The following is a 22,584-nucleotide window of genomic DNA, read 5'->3' on the forward strand; positions in this document are numbered from 1 at the left end:
TTTTTTAACATTTTTATTGATTCATAATCATTTTACAGTGTTGTGTCAAATAACAGACAATATTAATCACTACTAGAATGACTTGTGCATACCTGCCTTCGACGGCTCTCTATGACGGCTCCTTTAAACGTGTATGTCCACTTCCAGCTGTTTACAAACTGAAGTAGCCTATAAGCCAGATTACTAGGTCAGCACTCAAATTATATATTAAAATCTTGTTTTAAGACATACACAATTAAACTACACATACCACAAAAATTAGTGGATTTCCTTGACAGAAGTATTTGGCATATGTGAAACCTACTCTTTGATATAAACAAGGTAATTTCTTTATTTGATAGACTGAGCAACTTTTTTTAAATTGAGTCTCCTGAGTAAAATGCATATTCTGAAAATCAGAATTAATGCCCCTGTCTTGCTTTTTGTTCACAGTGGGAATGAGAAACAGTGAAAGAAAAGTGGACCTGATGTTAGGATGAACCAGAAGGCAGGTAGGAAGGGAGATGGGTTTTTTTTTTTACTGTGGTGTAGCTCTGAGTTCATTGTTACTTCCTCTGATCTGAAGTATCCTTTCTTTTCATATTACATAAAATAATGTTAAAATCGGTTTTAAATTATTGGTTGACCTTTACGGGTTAATATTGTTCGGTGACTTGTTTCAGTGCTTTCAAAGAGAAGTTACTTATATGTCCTATGGCCACTTAGGGATGCCACAGTAAACACATAAAGCAATTATTTTAAACCATTAGTCTATTTGGCAGCTACCATTCCTCCTTTCTTACATTATTAAATTAGTTTTTACTATAACATTCATGAGTAGCTGAGTAGAGAAAATACGAACTTTGGAGTTAAACAGGCCTGAGTCAGATAAGAACTCAAATCCACTCACAGCTGTGCACTTAGGCAAACTATTTAACCCTGTCCGAGCCTCAGGTTACCCATCAGCACAGTGCAGGAAATGACACCTATGAGGGGTGGAGGATTAGAAAACCTATAGAACACCTCACCCAGCACCAGGCAGATAGTAGACATTTAACAAAAACCAGCTCTTTCCAGAAGGCAATACAAATGTGATGATACTCCAAGGGGTCTGTGTTCTGCAGTGTTTAACAACCAGCTGGAAAGGACCTCGGTATCTCCAAGGTGAGGCTAATACTTACCTTAGAGTAGCTGTGAAGTTTAATTTAGATGAGAAAACACATAGCATGCTTATTATAATAACCAGTACATTATCCCGGGCATTTTACACAGTCATTTACAGACGCTATCTTTTTGCATCTTTATAACAACTCAATAAAGTAATTACTGTCATTATCTGCCGTTTACAGGGGAGAAAGCCAAGTATGACTTGTCCACTCAATTACCCTTTCAGTTGACAATGAAACTGAGACCAAAAATGTGAAACAGTCTGAGTTCAGGTTGTGATGAAGGCCTTAGCCTCAGAACCTCACTTTTAAAGGCTAGGATGTACTCAGATGCCCACATGTTAAAGGCAGACCTTTCAAACCTGAAATCTAGGTTTACTTCCCCTTGCACGTAAGCAGTGTACTACTCATTTCCCTTAAAGCTTAGAGGTAAAGAGATTGACCAGGGGAGGAAATAATCTAAGGAATAAAAGATATAAATGTGTATGAATAAAGGCAAGAAGCATAACCCCGTGGTCTCAAGGCTGACATGGGTCCTGACTGTCTCAGGCAGTAACAGCAGAGCTGCGGCTCCAGCAAGGAGGGACCTGTTGGGTCACAGGAGAGCTGACATGGAGGCAACCGGTTAGCAGCAGGGCTCCGGGTCAGGCCGATGCAGGGCCCCACGGACAGCAGTGTGCTGCTCTCAAGCGTTTCTTTATTCCTGGAGCCAGGCTTATGGCTGAACACCTGAGATCCCAGGTGAAAATCCCTGCTCAAGTCCTAACCCTGCCTTTCTGTGAAAAAAGGCAAGTTCCTGTGCCCAGCACACAGTCAGGGTGTGGCTGGAACCTCGGAGTTTGGAGGAGAGAAAGGTTGATTGCTGGGCCCACAAGGAGCACAAGTGGCTCGTGCCCCAAAATCCACGAGAACTCCCCGAAGGGTTTCAGCTGGGCATTTTTAAGGCCAGGGAAGGGAGGCGCGGCCCAGGGAACGCGGTCAGCTGTGCACAATTCTCTGACTGGTTGGTGGTGATCAACCCTTGGGCACCAGGAGGTCTGGGGGCTACGTGCTCATCATCAGCAAGTGATTAATTCCTTCCATTTGGTGGTGGGTTTTTTAGCATCTGAAGAACTGGAAATATGCACAAGATATTATCTGGGTACTTCAGAGAGGAGCTACAGCAGGGGGTACGGGGAGGGGTCTGTCCCGGGAAGACCCCACAGGGTCCTGCTGGGTTACAATTCCCCCCTTTTCTTTGATACTCCTCAATCTTGAGGAGAACTGATTGGACAAGAAGGGGAACAGTATTTGGAAAGCGATGTCAGCCATGAACTCAGCAGAGGAACTCGGTTTCACCCTCTAATCCTGTTCCATCCCTCCCCCATTCTCTCGGGGAACCGGGCGATGACCGCTTGGGCTGCTTCCTGCTGAAACGTGGCGTGTGGGCCACCTCGACTGGGGAAAGGATACTGAGTTGGAAATATTCCCGAGTTCCAAGTCCTGGATCCGAGTCTTCTGTCGTTAGAGCTCACTCCGTGGGGAATTCAGGAGACTAAGCTGAACACCAGTCTGGACCTGGCACTGTGGGGGAGACTTGCAGCCAGCTGTCTACTTTTATCTGAGTAGGTTTAACTTTCAATGTGGTGGTAACATTTGTATAACAAGAGCCATTGGCCACTACACATCTCCTTTTTTCTGCTAACACCTGATCTAAAGTAATTTTATTGTGTAAAAATTTAAGCTACAAGAGGAGACCTTGAGGTCAGAAGGTTGCAGCTGCCATCTGCCAGCAACACCGCTTTGAGAACGGCTAGTGGCGTCCTGAGGCTGACACAGCTCAGAAAATCCGAGTTCTCAACAACCCAGGAACACGTCTGAAATCACATCCGCAATGGCCACCTCGTTTTACCTTGGAGGTCTGAACCACAGCTACTCCACTCAGACTTTCAAGTGCATCCCCCTCCTCAAGGCCAAACAAGATGTACAATGCAAGTCCCAAAGGCCACGCAGCAGGCTGCTTTGGTCAGTAAAGTTTGAGTCAAACCATGCACAGGCCAGAATGACTTCCCACACCTCAATATGTACAGATTTTTCCATCATTTCCCCTTTTGATTACAAATCTTTCAATAGAAAACACTGATGATCAAAATATCTGTCCCTTGATGCGCGGGTTGTAGCTCCTGCCCCAGGCTGAGATCATGTCTGAGGCCTCCTTTCTGTCTGCCTAGTTATCCATGTTGGGGGACAACTAACTGGATACCCTGAACAGGCTCAGGGGTATGTTAATGGGGAAACACCTTTCAGGCCATACTTTTTATCACTTATACCCAGTTCTCGCACAAGCATTGTGCATGTGCTTTTTGCAACAGACTTCAAGCAGTGTTACACACCATGAGTAGTTATGCTCCGTGACAGCTCCATGAGAGAATTCTCTTTCTATCCTAAACATTGGGGGCAATATTGATAGGGAGACAAATATTTGGTAAATGTTTCAATTAGAAAACAGTTTAAAAGCTATTAATACTTTAGAAAACCCCAAAAAACTGTACCATATTCGTCAGTTCACTCAATCCCATGCAATCACTCCATTTTACTAACAGTTTTCTGAAATCAGTTTATTAGACTTCTTGAATATCTTACCCAGCTCAGCATTATGATCTAAAGAAAACTGTACTTGTTAAAAAATCATTTTCATGAGTCCTCTCAAAGGTGAAGCAGTTCTGCAAAGCATCAGCTTAACTGTCTACAATAACAAAGACCCAAAAAGGCAAGGTCTCATTACAATGTTTTTGACAAGAAGCTTAATCCAGCTGCTGTGACATACAGCATTAAGTTAACGACGAGAATTATGACTGATCCCATTTTACCAAGACACATCTAAATTCCAGAAACCTTTTATCATTTCTAGAATGTCCATGTTAACATCTACTGTATAATCCGAGAAGGCTTATTTCACAATGCTTCCCATGTGATTCAACATACAGGCCAATCCTAGTTAAATATTTTTCTCTGAGATGTCTCAGAGGCCCTCTGAAGCATCCCAAAGTTAGCTGAAGTTAGAAGAACTTTAATTAGAATTTGACAGGAAGTTTGTCAAAATTATTAAAAAGTTTCACGCAATCTGTTATCAGAAGCATTCTAAGTAAATCTGTTCTCTAAGAGAAGAACCAGATCTAGTCCTGCACCAGCCTACTTTTAGTAACAAAATCCATTTACCTAATTCAGTTTAATCTTATTTCGGCCCAACCATGCACAAAACTCCTTTCTTAGGGCTCCCCTTCTACAAACTTTTCACAACATTCTGTATCCATATTAGTTTGTCTTATTTTTTCCCATCTAGAAACAACCAGCTCTAGGACCACATCACTTATTTCTTAACAAAATGCAATTCTATTTCTCATACTTTTTTTCTCCTAAAAACATATATCCTACTCTCCTACTATATAGCAAAATGTTTCCCCCATTATTTTTAGTAGCTTTAATTACATATTTAAATTAGAATCCTCAATTCTTAAAAATTTTTATTTCTAGCGAATGTTTCAGTATCTTTGTTTGGAATGACCTAGCTATTCAACTATTCAATAAATTTCCATTATTTAATTTAATTTAGCATAACTCTAAAATTTCATGTTGCCAACTATCTGGAGAGAATTTTTAGTAGACATTCTTAAAACAAGTATTTCTAAAGAGTTCACCCAAAAGCTTTTCTCATTTGCATTTAATTCACATATAAGAAATTTCATCAAACCCAGTTAATTTTTTTCTTTCTGCTGACAAACTGCAATGGAAGCAGTATGAACCTATTGACTTTCAATAAACCTAGGTACAATAAAAGACATGTCTGTATTGATTATATCAATGTGAATGAAAAATACTGCAAGCCATTATCAGTAAACAAAGGATGCTGAAGCCATCAAGTCAGTAGCCGCTGCTGCCACCCCCACAGTGAGCTTAGGTGCAGACTAGCAGGCACCTCCACAGCCACCCACGCTGGTGCCCTCTGAGGGACTCAGAATAAGGACAGGACACTGGCCCTAGACAGTTGGGTGCTTGTCAAAGCAGTGATTTCAATGAGCCCAGACATTTGCACCTTCCCAAACATAGAAAAGTGCTAAATTCTTTAACTTGAGATGTCTGGTTTTCTTTAGCAGTAATCTTTAATGTTCCAACTACCTGGTCTTTGTTGTAAAACTCGTATATATCCTGGCTCCTCCCCTACCTCTTCGGAGCAGTCCCTCAGAGCCATCTGAGAGGCTGTCATCCTGGGCTTGAAGGGGTTCGAGTCCTCAGAAATGTCCCCTGAATAAAACATAACTCAACTTTTAGGCTGTGCATTTATTTCAGTCGATGCCAACAAGCTTAAACTACCTTTAACAACAAATAATCAATTCAGTATTAAATATTTCCTAGATCACAGGAACCTGAAATTTGCTGTACCTTCTTTTATATTTAGAAGTATTTAATTTGTAAGCACTTACTTTTAAGTCAATTAAGTAGCGCTTACAAGTTATAAAGACAGAATCAGGGATCTCAGTTTTTTTACTTGAGTTAAAAAAAAAAACCCTTTTCCCCTCTTGAGCACCCAGGTAGATCATGTGCATCTCAAAGGCACAGGAAGAGGAATGCAAATTCCTCCTCTAACAGCTTTTACAGAAAACCCAACCATCTAGGCTATTTTCAGGAATTTTTTTTCCAGTTCCTAAATATCCACTTCAATTTAAAGAAATAATAGTAATAGACAAGTATCATTCACTCATATGCTTCACTTTCAGCAAAAGCAGGAAGAGAGAATAGGATCTGGACTCAAGTACTGACACACACACACACACACACACACACACACACACACACACACACACACACTCTCTCTCTCTCTCTCTCTCTCTCTCTCTCTCTCTCTACCTCTCTCTAAGTTAAAAGCCAAACTGCAGAAGGCCCACTTTGATATCACAGCAGAGCCATGAGGGGCCATTGTTCTCCAGATCTCAGGGAGTACTGAGCCCACAGTGTTACAATAAAAAATATTTTCATTCATCTATCAATTTGCAAAATACACCCTAGAGGGACTCTAAGATGGAACAGCGCTCTGATCATCCATACTTAATTATTCACGGCCAATGTGGTCAAATATCAACCAAATAACAATTCAGAACGGTCTCAGAGTCACAGTCCCCTAGCCCCAAAAAGGGGGATTCCCAACCAAGGCCCCGTCAGTCCAAAAGGGAAGAACCCCGACCTACGCCCCATCAGAGATGAAGCTGAACGAAGGACCAAGGCTAGAAAGGGAAAATCCCAACCAATGCTCCGCCAGCAAACAGGGAAGGACAACCTGGTGTCGTCACACGCCAGCCCCGCTACTCACCAGCGGTGTCTTAACCAACCAGTGCAGGCACTGACACACATACAGACAACACACATGGTCCCACAAACAAAACATCAAGTGAGGCGTAGCCTCAAAAGTTCCACTTCCACTCCCAGAGGGAGGCTTCCAGAGTGGCTTGCCTCCCAAAAGCGAATGGGCCCAGAGTGGCTCCCAGCAAGTCCAGAACCGCTCACTTCCAGGAAGGGAAGGAGCCCAGGTGGAGCAGGTAGAATTTTCCCAACCTGCTCAAGCCAGCGTGGCTCACCCCAAAAAGATACACACAAAAATACAAACAACAAATAAGCTACAGTCACACAGAAAATCAGAGGAGGTGAAATCTAAGAATTCCACTTCCACTCCCAGAGGGAGGCCTCCAAACAGATGGGCCCAGCTCTCAAGAGAAAAGACCCAGAGTGGCTCGTTTCCCACAAGGGAATGAGCCCAGATGGAGTGGAGAAAATTCCCAGCCTGCGTGAGCAAGCTGGAGGGACTCACCTGCAAGCGACATCGAGTGTGGACGCAGCTCCGGACCTTTCTCGGCTCTGAACAACTTCATGCCCAGGCGGCCGGCGCCTGTCAGGGGGACTTCCTCCCAGGTCCCCGGAGCGAAGTGGGGACCCAGGGAAGGGGCTGCCATGGGCACAGACTCCTAGGCTGGCTCCTCCAAATCATTAACCAAGGCAAGTTCCTGTGCCTGATGCACAGTGAGGCCAAAAAATACCGAAACGCTGGAGTTGGGAGCAGAGAAAGGTTTATCGCTGGTCCGAACAAGAAGACACGACTCCTGCCCAAAAAACCCAAAATTCCCCTGGAGGATTGCAGCTGAGCATTTTTAAAGGAGGGGAGGGGCGTCCCAGGGTGTGCGATCAGCTGTGCACGATTTTCATATTGGTTAATGGTGATCAATCCTTGGGCACCAGAAGGTCTGGGAACTACGTGCTCATGATCATCAAGGAGTTAATTTATTCCATTTGGTGGTGGTTTTAGCATCTGAAGATCTCAGGAAATACGCATGAGATACTGTTATCTAGATGCTCCAGAGAGGAGCTGCAGCAGAGCACAGGGGGAGGGGTGTCCCCTAGGAAGGCCCTGCAGGGTCAGTTACACTCCTTAAATCCTTACTGTGTTACTCAGGTCAAGCTATCATTCTCTCCGGAATCCTAATCCTCTTTAAAAGGATATATTTACACCTCAACAGCTCAGCGGTATTTAAGGGCAGGTCATGGGCAACTGACCCACATGAAAAGCCAATTGAATTTTCAATTCCTCGGCCAGAGGCTAAATCAAGTTCAATTTCACTCATACACTCTCTTGAGCACAGGTGCTGTCCTTTAACCACTCCTCACTGTTGCTTCAATAGCAATAAACTCAAGAGCCGGACGGGGAAGACACCACCTTCACACGGAGCCACAGCGGCTGCTGGCGGGTGTTGTCTTCAGATGTGATGAGACAGGTACAAGGTTGAAAAGCACGGAGGCCTCTTCCAGTTCTAAAGTCCCAGGATCTTTTCACATCAGCAAAGCCCTGCTAACCCAGGCACTCTCAAAGGAGTCAAGAGCAGTTGTCCTGTGAAGTTAAGAAGTACTAGCTCACATGAGTTCAGCACTGACTATGCCAAGCACTTTGCTCAGTCACCTAACAAGGCTTCGAGCTCCTTGTCTGGGCCAAGCACTGTTCTAGGCTTTGGAAATTCTGCAGTGTGTATGGCAAAGTCCCTCTCCTCAAGGACCTTAGACTAGTGGGAAAGACATAATGGGGGGAAAGGTAATAAGATCAGAAGCAGTAAAGCACTATGAAGCAAGTAAAGTAAGTAATGTCAGAGTCACTTGAGTAGCTACCTGAGGCGAGGCTGGGAAAGTTCTCTCTGGGGAGGGGAGGATGTCCAGAAGGAGGGGGCCATGTGAGGGTCTGGGGAAGAGCAGTCCCAGCAGCAGGACCGATCAATGCATGAAGGTCCTTGAAATCTAGAATGTTTGAAGAAAGGACTCACCCGGAGAGCGGTGCTGAATCTGCTGGCAGGTTGAGTAAGAAAAGTAGGTCATTGGTCCCCACTGTAGAGTCTTCTCCACAGAGTGATGAGGATGAGCTTCCAGCTGGAGTAAGTTGAGGAGAGAATAAGAAAGGAAGATGATGCAAAACATGCTCAGTTGTCTATCGCTGCCTTAAGAGACACCCAGCACTTAGTGGCTTCATGACATCCACTTTGAATGCAGAGCTGCAGTTTGGTCCAGGCTCTGTGGGGACACTGTCTGCTCCATTTAGTATCAGCTGGGTTGTCTGGAAGGCTGGGGCTGGGGTCGTCTTTAGGGTCACTCACTCCCACACCCACATGGCTGGTGGTTGAAGCTGGCTGTCAGACGGGATCCCTGCGTGTGCTCTGGGCTTCCCCGCAACATGGTGGCCGTGTTCCAAGGACGGGTCCTGAAAGAGAGCCGGGTGCAAACCCCATCACCTTTGATGACCACACCTTGGAAGTCACATGGTGACACTTCTGCCCATTCTCTTCACTGGGTACCACAAAGTCCAATCCAAGTTGAAGAGATGGAGAAACAGACTCTTCCCCTTGATGAGATGAACATGTGAGACCAGGTCTATTGCTGTGCCATTTTCAGAAAGTAACATCTTCCACGAGTGGTTTCGTTGTAAAGGGAGCCACAGTTAGTACAGTAGCTCGAGGACAGGAGTTCTCGGCGGGGCCAAGGGACCCAGTAGGCTCAGGGCCTGGGCCCACAGTATCTTCAATTTCTTTTAAATGTTTTTAATTTCTTTTAAAATCAGAAGAAAGAATTAATATAAGATAGTCTAGACTGGACTGGGTTATTTATATTCATCTTTATACCAATGAGTGATAAAATAGCATTATTAATATTTACTTTTGTAATATTTAATTATCCATATTTATCTTATGACCTGTGAAGGCAAAAGTGGGCAGGCCCAGGAAAGTCATGACGGGACCCCGAATGTGGGTTTTGTTTTATTTTGTTTTCATAAAGGTGATAGGTAAGTCTGTCTGCAGACAGGGCTGATCCATTAGTGATGGATAAATGGAGGCTGCAGAAGAGAAAGGGGCTCCTGTGGACGTGCAGGGCTTGAGCAGGTAAAGGGAAGTGACATCCAGACAACAGGCGGAGGAGCTGTCAGGTGGGGCGCGGGGAGAGGGACGCTGCCTCCATCAAATCAGGAAGAGAGGCAAAGGGTGTGAGCCCGGTGCAGGGAGGTGTGTCTGCGGTGGAGGATGAGGAGGTTGTCTGATGCACCCACTTCTCTGTGAAATGAAGTATGTGACAAAGTCATCAGCTGAACATGGGCGCAAGGGGAAGTTCTGAGGGCAGAAAGCGCCATGAAATAGTCACCTCCAAGAAGGCAAGGTAAAGTCAGCCAAGGAGAGCCTGCAGAACGACTGTCTGGTACTACCTGCAGCATATTTTCTGAATTTCTCCAGCTGTGTTCAGCCTCGTGGGTGCCGACGGGGTGTCAGTGCATCGTTGGCGGATGGCCACAGCCAACTTCAGGTTTGGGCAAGTGAATAGTCAGAGGGAGAGTGGGGAGAAAAGACCAGGTCTTGGCAAGGAAATGACAAGAGTTCTGGGCCGTGGCGAAGCATAACGAGGAAAGTGAGGCTATGACAGATATTTAAAAACGTAGAGATCAACAGGTTGGAAGTCTCAGTAAGGCTGGTGAGTTGGAGCAGTGAAGCTGTTCGAATGAGTAGACGGAGAGGTGATGTTGGTCTCTGAATGTTTCAGATGCTCTGTAGAAAAATTCATGGTAGCAAGGCCAACAGTAGTGATTCTCAAACTTCAGATGCCTTGGAAGACCCGGAGGGCTTGTTAAAACACAGGCTGTGGAGGGGGAGGGTATAGCTCAGTGGTAAAGTGTATACTTAGCATGCATGAGATCCTGGGTTCAATCCACAGTACCTGTATTAAAAAATAAATAAATAAACCTAATTACACCACCCCCATACACACACAAACAAAAAGAAGTTAAAAAAATTTTTTTAAACCCCCACAGGTTGTGGCACCATCCCCTAAATTCTTCCTTCTAGGAGAGGGAGGCCTGAGAACCTGCATTTCTAACAAGCTCCCACATGTTGCAGCTGCTGGCCCAGGGGCCACAGTGAATGGGTCCAAGGTGGGGTGGAAGCAAAGCTCTTTGGAACTGGACAGATCAAGAGCCTTTGCAGCCAGAGGGTGGGATGGACCTGATGTCCTCCTGATGCTTTAAGTCGAACAGTGATGTCACCAGTGAATGATGGCTCCAAGGATGAGTACAAGGGGGATGGAGTCAGACATGGCCCTAAAACGACAGGCATTTTTGAGGGGAAAAAGGTGGAGGCAACAACTGAACAAGGAGGAGGCCATCCCTCCTCTCCAGACCCCGAGGAATGTCTGATTTGAAAGAAAAACCCATCAGTACTTGAAAAGATGACACAGGAAGTGCACTTCCTCCTTCAGGAATGGCAAGGAAGTTAGAAGAACTTTGAGAGATGAGGGACCTATGGAGGCAGGGAGTTGAGGGTGGGGGCTCGGGCCTGGAATGGACAAAGCCATTCGGGCATGAACGTCCAATGGCAGGCAGGCAGTGAGACACCAGGGAAGGACTGACCCTAAAATCTCCTCAAAAAATCAGTGCTCCAGGTTTGCTGATTTCTTGGTGGGGTCATTTTTATGTTATGTTAAAATAAACATGAGTTTAGAATTGATTCAAAAACAACTTTGCATAAATCTTTAATATAAAATTAAGAGCCATCGGAGATACAAGCCCCACTCCCAGATCCTCCTCATATGGTCACTCTGGAGAAAAAGTGGGAAAAGCCCTGCTCGCTTGATAGATCTTGGGTGGAGGGTGTAGGAGAGAAGCATTTGTACTTTAAATTGGGAAATGGAAAACTTTTTAGACTCACGGGCATGATCTGTGATGGAGCTTCAGATATCGTACTGGGGACGGAGTTAGCTTGGGGACAGAGCTGCTCTGCCAGAGCCCTTCACATCATAGATTCTGGAGCAGCGTGGTACCCAAGGAAAGCGACAGGGAGCCTATGTGGGATGGGAGGGTCTCAGCCTGCCTTCCCAACTCGTCTTCACTACTCCTCCCTCCCTCTGCCTACTTCTCGGTTTTCCTCCCCTTTCCATCTTCAGAATCAGCTTAGCTGAGTGGTTGACAAGAGGAAAGGGAGGGGTGAGGCTAGGGGAGCTTAGCCAACTGGAGGTCGGACCTTCCAGGGGAATCTTCTAATGATCTTAGGGCGCTTAGCTAGGCTGGTCCTGCCCAACTGCCACCAGCTCCCTGCACTGCCCATCCTGTTCAGTTGGACAGGAGACGATGAAGAAAGAAGCTGGCTAAGCAGAGGCGAGGGAGGAAGAGGGCCAGAGCCTAAAGAATCGATAGGAAGAAGCCAGGGAGGAGGCACAGACCCTTGCTCCCTGACCTTCTGGGCTCCAGGATGGGGCAGCAGTTCAGCTGGGAGGAGGCGGAGAGCCGTGCGGTGGACGTGGCAGAGCTGCAGGAGTGGTACAAGAAGTTCCTGGAGGAGTGCCCCAGCGGGACGCTCTTCATGCACGAATTTAAGCGCTTCTTCAAGGTCGCAGGCAACGAGGAGGCCACCCAGTATGTAGAGGGCATGTTCAGAGCCTTCGACAGGAATGGGGTAAGGCGCCCTGAAGGGGAGGACCGATGGTTCAGGTCTCATCCCTGAGCTAAAGGAGCATCCTCGGTGGGAGTTCCGGCTCCCAGTCTGCCTGTTCTTCTCCTGCTCTACTTTCCTCTCCAATCCCCTCTCGCCTTTTCTGTCTCCCTCTCTCCCATCATTCTTCCTTCTTGTCTTCTCTTCTCTCCTCTCCACCTCTCCGCTCTCCTCTTCATCTCTCCGCTCTCCTCTTCCTCTTCCTGAGAGCTGAAGGCACTCTGCAGAAAGGCACACGGTCCAGGCCTCTCTCCGTGTATTTATGGCCAGGCCTCTGTAGCCAGAGAACCTGGTTCTTCACGCCCTCCGGAGCCCCGGTCATTCTGAAGGGACTCCAGAGCGGTGCTAAACGGACCCAGGATCTTGGCACAGCTCATGAGCGCCCCTTTGTCGGGGTCCTTCGAAGTGAGACCGGTCCGCTCTTCCCTCCAGTAATGCGCGGACGAGGCTCCTGCCGGGACTGGGAGGTTGGACGGATTATTGCAAAAGTCCCTTTCTGCTCTTCAAGCCATGAAAGATTCCATACAATTATCCACCCAGGGGATTTCCTCAAGTCCGTGGATGCCACCAGGAGCTAAGAAGATAATATATTTTGTAAATATGACCCTGGGAACTGAATTTAAAAATGGAAACCCCTTCATTATTTAAGGCCATCCAGTCCAACGCCTCTGTAATTCTTTAAACCATTGGGTTTGCCTCAAATACCTATTTCAGTCCCCCCAGTTGAGGGGGACGTGGACTGGACCTAGGTAATTAATCTGGAGAAAGCGTCAGTACCCCAGTTCTTTGTGCGGGGAGAGCTTCGCTTTCTAGAGTGAGTCACTGGGATGCTGCTTCAGGTCCGACCCTGTCCCTGGTACCAGCCAGCGCACATCCCAGCGCCTTTCGGGGTGAGAGGGCGGGGTCACCGTCCTCCCTGCAACAGAAACCTCCGTGGAGATGAACCCTGATAAACGCCTTCTCGGGGCCCCAAGTGAGCTTCAGACTTCCCCAAGCTCCTCTCCATGGGCTCCTCTGAGTCCGCAGCAGCCCTGGGAGGGAACAGGCAGAGGCTGTTATTCCAAATGCAGTGATAAGGAAACTGGAGCAGAAGGGAGTGAACTGATTTGTCCAAGATCATATACTCAGGGTCCTGAGTCCCAGGAAAGTGCTCCTGCACAGACGGCTATTTGTTGGTTGTCTTTTCCTTTTCCTTTTTTAAGAGAGAAAATTTTTTTTGAAGTGTTGAATGTCATAAGAAAAGTAAATAATCAGGCCGTATATGGCAAGGCTCACTAGATAATCATATCAATCTTCTCCATATTCATTTAAAAGTCAACATAATAACAATTCAAGATCTAAAAGGAGTTATTAAGCCCTTGGGAGTAATAGAGCTGAACCTCTTATACCTCATCTCTTCCTATAAATCGGCATATAATATTCATCAATTGTTTAAAATTTTTTTTGCTTTATTGTTATTTATTTATCTATTTTTAGGGGGCAGGTAATTAGGTTTACTTATTTATTTTTCAGAGGAGGTACTGGCGATTGAACCCAGGACCTTGTGTATGCTAAGCATCCACTCTACAACTTGAGCTATACCCTCCCCTCTTTCATCAATTGTTTTTAAAATAACTTTTTAATTTTGACATGATTTTAAATTTACAGAAAAATGATAATAGTACAAGTAACTCCCATGTACAATCTATCCAAATTCTCCCACTGATTACATTTTGCCTCACTTGGTTTACCAGTCTCTGTGTGTAATGTATTATACATGTATATGTACATACACGTAATATCTAACATGTACATATGTGTGTATATCATGCCTAAAAATATACACCTATATTTTTAGCAAAAATTATAGACATGACACCCTTTTACCCCAAGTATTCTAGTGTGTATTTTCTAAGACTAAGGTCTTTATCTTAACCTAATAAATGATCAAAACCAAGAAATTCAACATTAACAAACTCTATCATATAATTGCCAACCCATTTTCAAGCTTGGTTGATTATCCTGGTGACATACGTTATAGCTTTTTTGTTTGTTTGATCACATATTGCGTTTATTTGTCCTGTCTCTTCCTTAGCCTTTAATTTGAAACTTTTTTTAAAATTTTTTTTTAATCTTGGGGGTAGATAATTAAGTTAATTTATTTTTAGTGGAGGTACTGGGGATTGAACCCAAGACCTTGCGCATGCTGAGCAGAAACTCTACCACTTGAGCTATACCTCCCCCTAATGTGAAACTTTTTTTTTTTAAATATATTTTTTATTGATGTATAGTCAGTTTATAGGGTTGTGGCAATTTCTGGTGTGCAGCACAAGGCTTCAGTCATATAGGAACATACCTATGTTGGTTTTCATATTCTTTTTCACCATAAATTACTACAAGGTATTGAATCTAGTTCCCTGAAACTTTTAATCTCAGCTTTTCTTTATCTTACTTGACTGACATTTCTGAAGACTGCAGGTCCATTATTTGGGTTGGCCTTGCCTTGTGAAGAGATTTGGGTTGCACTTCTGGCAGAAATGCCCCAGAAGGGACGCTGTGTCCTCCTCGTGCATCATCTTGGGGGCATATGATGCTGGTTTGTTCCATTAATGGAGTGGCTCACTTCAATCATTTGGTTATGTGGCCTCTGCCAGTTCCTGCCTCTGTAAAGTGACTCTTTTTCCTTTGTGATTAATCAGCATCTCAGAGAGAGGTACTTTGAGACTAAATAACTATCCTGTTACTCATTAAATGTTCATCTACTGGGTTGGGCATCCACTCATAATTCTCTAATTCCGCTGTCCCTTCTTTGTTTGTTAGCTGGCATCCTGCCGTAAGTAAGCACTCTCCTAGCAGGTGTTTTCAGTTCCTCTGTCAGGGGCTGAGCCTTCTTTCCTTTCTCTTCCCACTTAGTCTGTGTCTCCAAACACATATCCAACTCCACTTCCCACCTTGGCACAGTCTTTATATCAGCAGGGCTCGGTTGTGGGCAAGTGGTCTGAGATTCCTGGGGGAAATCAAATCAAAAGAGTTCATAGATCTAGCTCACACGTCAAAATCTGGGGTGGGGGAACCAGGGTTTTGGTGGAGGCAAGGAGGTAGGAGCACCTGGTCTGTGCTGCTGCTCCCCCTCCGGGTGGGGCAGTAATGCTCCTCCGCGGTGCTTGCCTGTGATGTACTGAAATGAAAGAAAGGGGAGGGTGAAGCTCGAATATCATTCGGGATCCTTACGTAATAAGTGTTGGGGGTTCAGGGCTGGTTCACACAAGCAGCCAATTCAGGACGAAACGAGGCAGGTAATCCCACACAGCAGATCACACGCCTGTCACTTCTGCTCCAGCTCTTGAGTAGACAGGCATTTCCATCATCTTGGGTCCCCATGAGTAATTGAAGCTGACAAGGGCCTGGGCGCAGCGGATGAGATTAGCCCCAGCTGGAAGCTTTCCAGAACTGGTCCGGCGGGGCGGGGTTTGAAGTAAACTCGCAGGTGAGATCACTTGTCAGGAAGGGGCTGCTTCACAATGTGCCTCGTGTAAGGCGAGGGGGTCATTGTGGAAACCGTTTCATGTTGAGCCAGGATGTTGAAAACAGAAGATTCTAGACAGAGAATGTGGGGGAATCTAGAGATCTGGAGAATAGGGATTTGTCAGTGGTTTTGGGGTTTTGTTTTCATTTTTCTCCCCTCGGTGCTAGACATCAGGCTCATTTTTTAGGCAGTAATAGACCTTGCAGAAAAGAAAATTCTCCGCATCTGATGAACCGGAGAAGGCATGTAGCTTGAAAGACTCTACCATTTGCTGGGTGGGAATTGCTTGGGCAACTTATTCAACCTGAGTCTCAGTTTCCTCATCCATAAAATGGGGATAACAGACCTGAGGGAGATGATGTATGTAAAATAGATGATCCCTACCAGCCATTCTGCATACATCTTCCTACTCAATTCTTCTTAAAAAAGAAACATAAGTTCTATTTTAGTAAGCTTAATAAATAATAATTACTCATAAAAATAGCCTTTTAAAGAACAACCATTTATCACATTGTACACCTTAAACTCACACAATGTCCTTTAAAAGGCTATTCTGCAATTACATCTCAATAAAGCTGGCAGAAAAATACCCAGAAACAAGCCAAATAACCTTCAATGAGCAAACAGAAAGCAAACTAGGGACCATTCAAACAACTGAGCACCATTCAGCAATAAAAAGAAAGGAACTGTTGATACACGTGCAGACTAGGATGAACCTCAGGGCACCGTGCTGAGTGAAAAAAGGAATGACTTACTGTATGATTACATAGCATTCCCAAAGTGAAAATATTATCATGATGGAGCACAGATCAGTGGTCACCACGCGTTATGGTTGGGAGAAAGATGTGACTCTTAAGAGGTAACATAAGAGAGTTTCTTTGTGTTGATAGTTACTCACACCTACAAAATTTCGTAGAACCAGAGGGGAGGGGCAATACAGGGGTAGAGGCTAAGAGGTACAAATTATTAAATATAAAATGAGCTATAAGGATATATTGTACAACCCAGGAAATACCACCAATATTTTATAACTATTAATGGAGTATAACCTTTAACAATTGTGAATCACAATATTGTACACCTGGAGCTTATATAATACTCCATGTCAACTATACTTCAATTTTTAAAAACCCATAGAGCTGTGTACCTACAAAAACAGTGCATTAAAGACCAGTGGGTGAAAAAGGAACAAACAGCAACTGCTAAGAAGGTACCCTACAGAAATTACTAGAGACGTAAGAAAACATACATGTGCCCAAAGATGCTCATTGTGTAATGTTAAATCTCAAAGCCATGTTCATTAAGAGGGACTGCGCAGTATTCTTCAAAAAGAAAAGAGAGAAAAAAAAAAGGACAAGTTTAAATAGTTTTGAAGGCATGGGCAATTTTAAAATAAAAATCCAGGAACTAAGACTATAGCTGGTCTGACCTCAATTAGGTAAATATATGGTGGGGAGTGTTGGGGACCAGAGGAATCACCTGAAGGATGCTGACTAAAACTCCTCAGGTGTTGAGGTGGGCTTGTTTTATTTTCTTGGTTTTTCCTTGGGCTTTTGCTATTTCCCTCATTTTCGGCCGTGTTCTCCTGTTGCTCACACCTTGCACACCCAGACACCCCTTGATCTGGGACTGAGGCTTCCAAGTAGCCTGACCCAGTGGGAGAGAGGCGCTCTGGGCCAGTGAAGCCATTTGTGATTACAAAGTCATGTGAATGACAGACACTCCTGGGGGAGCTAATGATTCCAATTTTTGATCTGGAGACCTGAGCTCCCTACCCGGAAATGCATGAGGTCCTGCTTTCTAATCTCCTTTCAAAATTACGTTAGTCTCAAATTCAGACTTAAGTCAATCATTTCTTCACTGATTCATAAAAATCTCATAAGAGACCGGGACTCTGGGTGGAAGTGGCACTGAGCTAGGCAGGGAAGAGGAACAAAAGCAATGTAAAGCCCTCTCCTTCCTCCTGGAGCACATGATGTAGCTAGAGAATGGGACATACTTAATGAAGCAGTGAACCGTAGAGTGAGTGGTAGGTGCTGTGAATGTCAGAAGAGGGAGAGAGATCACCGGGGCTGAAGTGGTATAAGAAGGAAGGCTTACCTGGAGGAGGGGACCCTTGAGCTGAGCCTTGAAGGACAGGTAGGACTGAGTGATCATGGAGTCTGGGAATGGATCTCAGGGTGGAGACCAGTACGAGCACAGATGCAGAGGCACACGGAACAAGAGGAAGAGGCGAAGTCCTGAGTTTGTAGGGATGGTGGCCTAGAACAGGGCTCACACCTGTGCTCCGGGTGGGAGGGAGCCTCATAGTTCCCACTGCCAATGCAGGACAACACCATCGACTTCCTGGAGTACGTGGCAGCCCTGAACCTTGTGCTGAGGGGCACCCTGGAGCACAAGCTGAAGTGGACCTTCAAGATCTATGACAAGGACCGCAATGGCTGCATCGACCGCTTAGAGATGCTGGACATCGTGGAGGTCAGTGTCTGGGGGTAGGGGGAGCGGGGCAGGCACCTGGGCACTGCTGGGTGCTGAGTGCTGGCCACTAAAGTGGGGGCCCCTCCCCTGGGGCTGGGGATGGGAAGGGGCATTGGAATTATTCAGAGTGTGCTTTCCAACCACTTTCCAACCAGTGAAATTAAGCTAGAGACCAGTTACAAAAAGAGACCAAGAAAATCCCCATCTGTTTGGAAATTGGGCGATCTACTTCCTAATGCTCCACAAATCAAAAAATAGTATCACACACACACATACGTACACACCAAGTATTGTGAACTGAATAATAATGCAATCATAACAAAACCCGTGGAATGCAGCTCAAGTTGGGCTTGCAGAAACATCTGTGGCCTTAAAGCGTATATACTAGAAAATAAGGGAGGCTGAAAATCAATGCTCTGAGAAGTCATCTCAAGAAATTAGAAAAAAGAAGAGTAAACTAAGTCCAAAGAAAGAAAAACAAAGGAGCTAATAAAGAGCAGAAGTTAATGAAACAGAACACAAAGGCACAAGAAAAGTCAACGAAAACAACAGTTGGTTCTTTGCAAAGGTTAGCAAAGCTGATGGACTGCTAGCAAGAATGAGCCAGGGGAAGAAGTCCTGCAGCTCAGACCCTGCACGCTACCTGCGGGAACCTGGTGTTCCCCAGAACTGCACTCCGAGGTGGCGGTTGTCGGTCCATTTTATAGATAAGGAAATCGGCCCACGGAAGTTGTGTGGTTTGTCCAAGTTCACCCACCGGGAGGCGCTGGGCTGCCTGTAACCCCTGAAGCTCCCCAGCACTGTTAGTGGGGCCAGCTTTGTGCCAGGCGCTGTGCTGGGAGGTAAGGCCAGAGGAGATCCACGAGGCATGCGTCTGTCCTCAGAGAGCGCCCAGCCAAGGACTAAGGATAATCCTCACATTCTTCTGTCTCCTCCCTATTTCACTTTCAAACGTGGCCTCGTTGCCAGAGGAAATAGGGCAAAGGAGAATCCTGTTCTTTTCCCTCCAATCCAAACACCTGTATCTCCCGGCATCCTATTTCACACACATACACACACATCCGTAAGTACACTAAATTATCTTTTCCTCTCTGAATCTTGATGGTTTAGACCATCACTGTGCTGTCCGCATCCCTCATTAGAGGTTTTGAGTGTTGGCTAAGACGCTTACAGTGGAAACAGCAGTGGCATAGGGATGGAGGCATCTTGTGAAGGCTAACACCTCGGTTGGAATTAGGCCAGTGGGAGCAGCCTTAGCACAGGTCACTTTTGATTTGGATCAGGGTCCTGTGGTCCTCAGATGCACAGCGGGGGTGGGGGGAGCGCTAGGGAGGAGGTGCTGAGGGACGTGGGTCCTGGGGGAGGGGGAGGAGCGTGCAGGGTCTCGTGGATGCCGCCGGGTTCTCTCCCGCAGTCCATCTACAAGCTGAAGAAAGCCTGCAGGGTGGAGACGGAGGCCGAGCAGCAAGAGCAGCTGCTCACGCCCGAGGAGGTCGTGGACAGGATCTTCCTTCTGGTGGATGAGAACGGAGATGGTAACAGGGGCAGAGAGGATGTTGGCGGGAGGTGGCCGGGGGGTGGGGGGGAGCTGCCTGCTGTGGAGCACCCCCACTTCACCTTAGTTAGGGGAGGCCCTTCACCTCCCAACAGTGTGATGAGTGTGGAGAGGGTTACATAAAATAACAAAGGGTGTCACTAACACAGGGGATTTGTGCGTGTGATTAACACTCCTGTTGGAGTTGCTGATGGAGGCCAGGCAAGTGTAGTGGAAAAAAGAGGAGCTTTGGAGTTAGGAAGGTTGGGATGCTCCATTTACCCTCAGACTGGTCTCAGTTTCCTCATCTGGAAAATGGGTATAAGAATGGTTGAAGGGAATAAATGGGGTCATGTACATAAGTAAGAGCCACTGTTAAGGCTATTTGGACTCTCCTCTCCATAGCTGAGAGCCCTGGCCCCAGGCTGTGCAGGGAGGAAGCTGGCTGGGAACACCCCAGAAGAGCCCTCAAGAACATTTTGAGGGCCCCTTGGGCAAAAGTAAAACTTAATCCATTTGCAAAGAAAGTCCCATGTATGACTGAAGCATTATGCTGTACACCAAAAACTGACACAACATTGTAAACTGACTATACTTCAATAAAAATATATATAAAGGGGAAAAAAAAGAAACCCTTGAAGTTTCCAGGAGATTCCCGGAGAATGGGAGAATTGACAAGGCCCAAGCTTAGGTCCTGAGACTGCAGGCTGTCTGTGTAAGAGGTGTGGGCGCATCCCAGGAGACAAGGCCTTGCCTCTTGCCCCCACCCCCATTTCTCCCATTCCCATGACCGTCTCTCCTACCCCTTGCTCAGGCCAGCTGTCTCTGAATGAGTTCATTGAAGGTGCCCGTCGTGACAAGTGGGTGATGAAGATGCTGCAAATGGACCTGAATCCCGGTAGCTGGATCTCTCAGCCGAGGCGGAAAAGCGCCATGTTCTGAGGGGTCTGGGGCCCTGGGAGCCCTCCAAGACTCTAGGTTCACCACGTTTCCAGAGGAGAGGGAGGCTCCCTGGCTCGGCCAGCTTAGGCCCACTGTCATCCTGGCTTGGACTTCCTAGCACCCCTTGTGCAGGGGGTGGGGCTGAGTGGGGAGGGGAGGGGCCATTGGTCTAAAATAGTCAATAGGGTCTGGTCCATTGGGAGGATTTCCGGGGTGGAGACGGGAACTGGTTTCCTCTGCCCTCTCAGTGGCTCCTGGGAAAGCTACGCTTTGGCTAGGTGATTGTGGGGCTCCCACAAATTCCTACATGGCTCTTAGCTGTAAGCAGGGAAAACTGAGAGGTGGGGAGGGTCCCATAGACCAAATGAGCAATGAGAATGCCCCACAGTGCGAAACTGATTAGTAGAAGGGAGGGGCTGGCAGGTGATGTTGACTCTGAAGGAAAGGTAGGAGTTGGGGGGAGGGGTGGATAATAATTACATCCCCCCAGGACCCTGAGTGTTCATGGGAGGGCTCTTGTCTCTTCCTCTACAAGTTGTCCTCCCCAGGGGTATTAGTAGGGAAACTTGCAACAAGAAAGGCTGTGGTCTTCCTGCCCTTAGTGGGGGGTCAGTTGTGCTTAAAGGGGCTATTTTAGCCCCGCCCTGGTGCTGCACCCCACCAACACCTGCCACCACCACCCCAACCCTTCTTTCCCCTCTCCACCCCTCATCCTCACACTCACCTCTCCAACCCCCACCCCCCAGCATGGACCCTCCACAAATCTCAGTCACAAGCCCACAAGCCAAATGTGTCTCCTTAAAGGACGGAGAAAACTTTCCTCTGTCTCTGGGGAGAATTGGGCACCTGCCACCCTGGGTTCTAGGCCAGGCTTTGCCTCCATCAGCTAGGTGACCTAAGACGGCCACTTCCCTTCCCTAACCTCGGTTATCTCATCTGCACGCGGAGCCGGTTGGACTAGACACGCTGTTTTCAGATTATTATTTTTTTAGATGTGGAATTCTTTTTGTCATACAAGCTTTATCTGCAATCCCAGTACAGAAACTAGATTAAAAAGCAGTCGCTCTGGTTACAGCGGGTGCTGAAGAACTCAGAAAAGGAACTCATGTGAATAGATATGTGTTTGTGTTGATATGTGAAGAATAAAACTAACTTGTTGAGCCTGTAATTTCATGGGAATGATGTCCATGTATATAAAGCTTCCTTTAGAAATAAATGTAGCAGAGAGTAGAGCTCAGTGGTAGAGCGTGTCCTGGCATGCATAAGGTCCTAGATGCAGTCCCCAGTACCTCCATTAAATAAGTAAGCAAATAAACAAAACTAATTACCTCCTCCAACAAAAGAAATAAATGTAAAGTAAAAAGCAGTTGGTTAAAGAATCAGTAATCCAGTTGAACACAGATATGCCCCCAAATCATGAAGGTGGTATGTAAATGCGGTTGGGGAAATGTCCTATTTCTGTTCAAATACCCCCCCAGCTCTGACCTCCAGGATCTCCCAAGTGGCTGCCACCAAGAGAAGCAGCAGAAATGTCAACCCCCTTTCTTTCCAGACTGTCCCTTTCCCACCTTCCCTCCATGTCTGTGCTCAGGCCCTGGCTGACTTCCCAGTCTGGGATGGCCCACGGGATGGACAAGATGGGTGTGAACGAACCGCACCCTCTCCTCCCCCCCGAGGGGCTCTCTGCAAGCTGAGGCTTCATCGCCTTTCCCCTTGTTTGCTCCCTCCCATCCCTGTATTTTTATTTACTCCCTGCACTTCCCCCGCACCCAGCTGATGTGAAGTCTCACAATTCAGAAGAAAGAGCATCTTTGAAAAGTTGGTCACAACTGCTCCAGCCTATGTCTCTCCCCAGGTTCTTGGACAGGTGTTGTTAAAGTCGGGGTGTGCCAAGAATGGGGCTAGGACCCACCTGGAACAGACTGCTCCACTTCCCAACAGGTGTCAGGT

At 46.3% G+C, this 22,584-nt stretch overlaps 1 protein-coding gene and 1 long non-coding RNA gene across 2 annotated transcripts; both read left to right on the forward strand.

Annotated features, from left to right (window-relative positions):
• The first annotated feature begins 1,412 nt into the window (after positions 1 to 1,412).
• On the forward strand, positions 1,413 to 3,173 carry LOC140687589 (uncharacterized). The gene is made up of 2 exons (XR_012061981.1): positions 1,413 to 2,749; positions 2,869 to 3,173. It is a non-coding gene; the product is annotated as an uncharacterized lncRNA (long non-coding RNA).
• Positions 3,174 to 11,838: 8,665 nt separating this feature from the next.
• Positions 11,839 to 21,683, forward strand: GUCA1B (guanylate cyclase activator 1B). The gene is made up of 4 exons (XM_006202006.2): positions 11,839 to 12,139; positions 18,009 to 18,158; positions 19,573 to 19,693; positions 20,507 to 21,683. Exons 1-4 carry the CDS (start codon positions 11,936 to 11,938, stop codon positions 20,632 to 20,634), a joined length of 603 nt encoding a protein of 200 aa, XP_006202068.1. The 5' UTR covers positions 11,839 to 11,935; the 3' UTR covers positions 20,635 to 21,683.
• Positions 21,684 to 22,584: the final 901 nt, after the last annotated feature.

This window comes from Vicugna pacos, chromosome 20, assembly GCF_048564905.1.
Source record: "Vicugna pacos chromosome 20, VicPac4, whole genome shotgun sequence".
In the NCBI taxonomy this organism is placed as follows: domain Eukaryota; kingdom Metazoa; phylum Chordata; class Mammalia; order Artiodactyla; family Camelidae; genus Vicugna; species Vicugna pacos.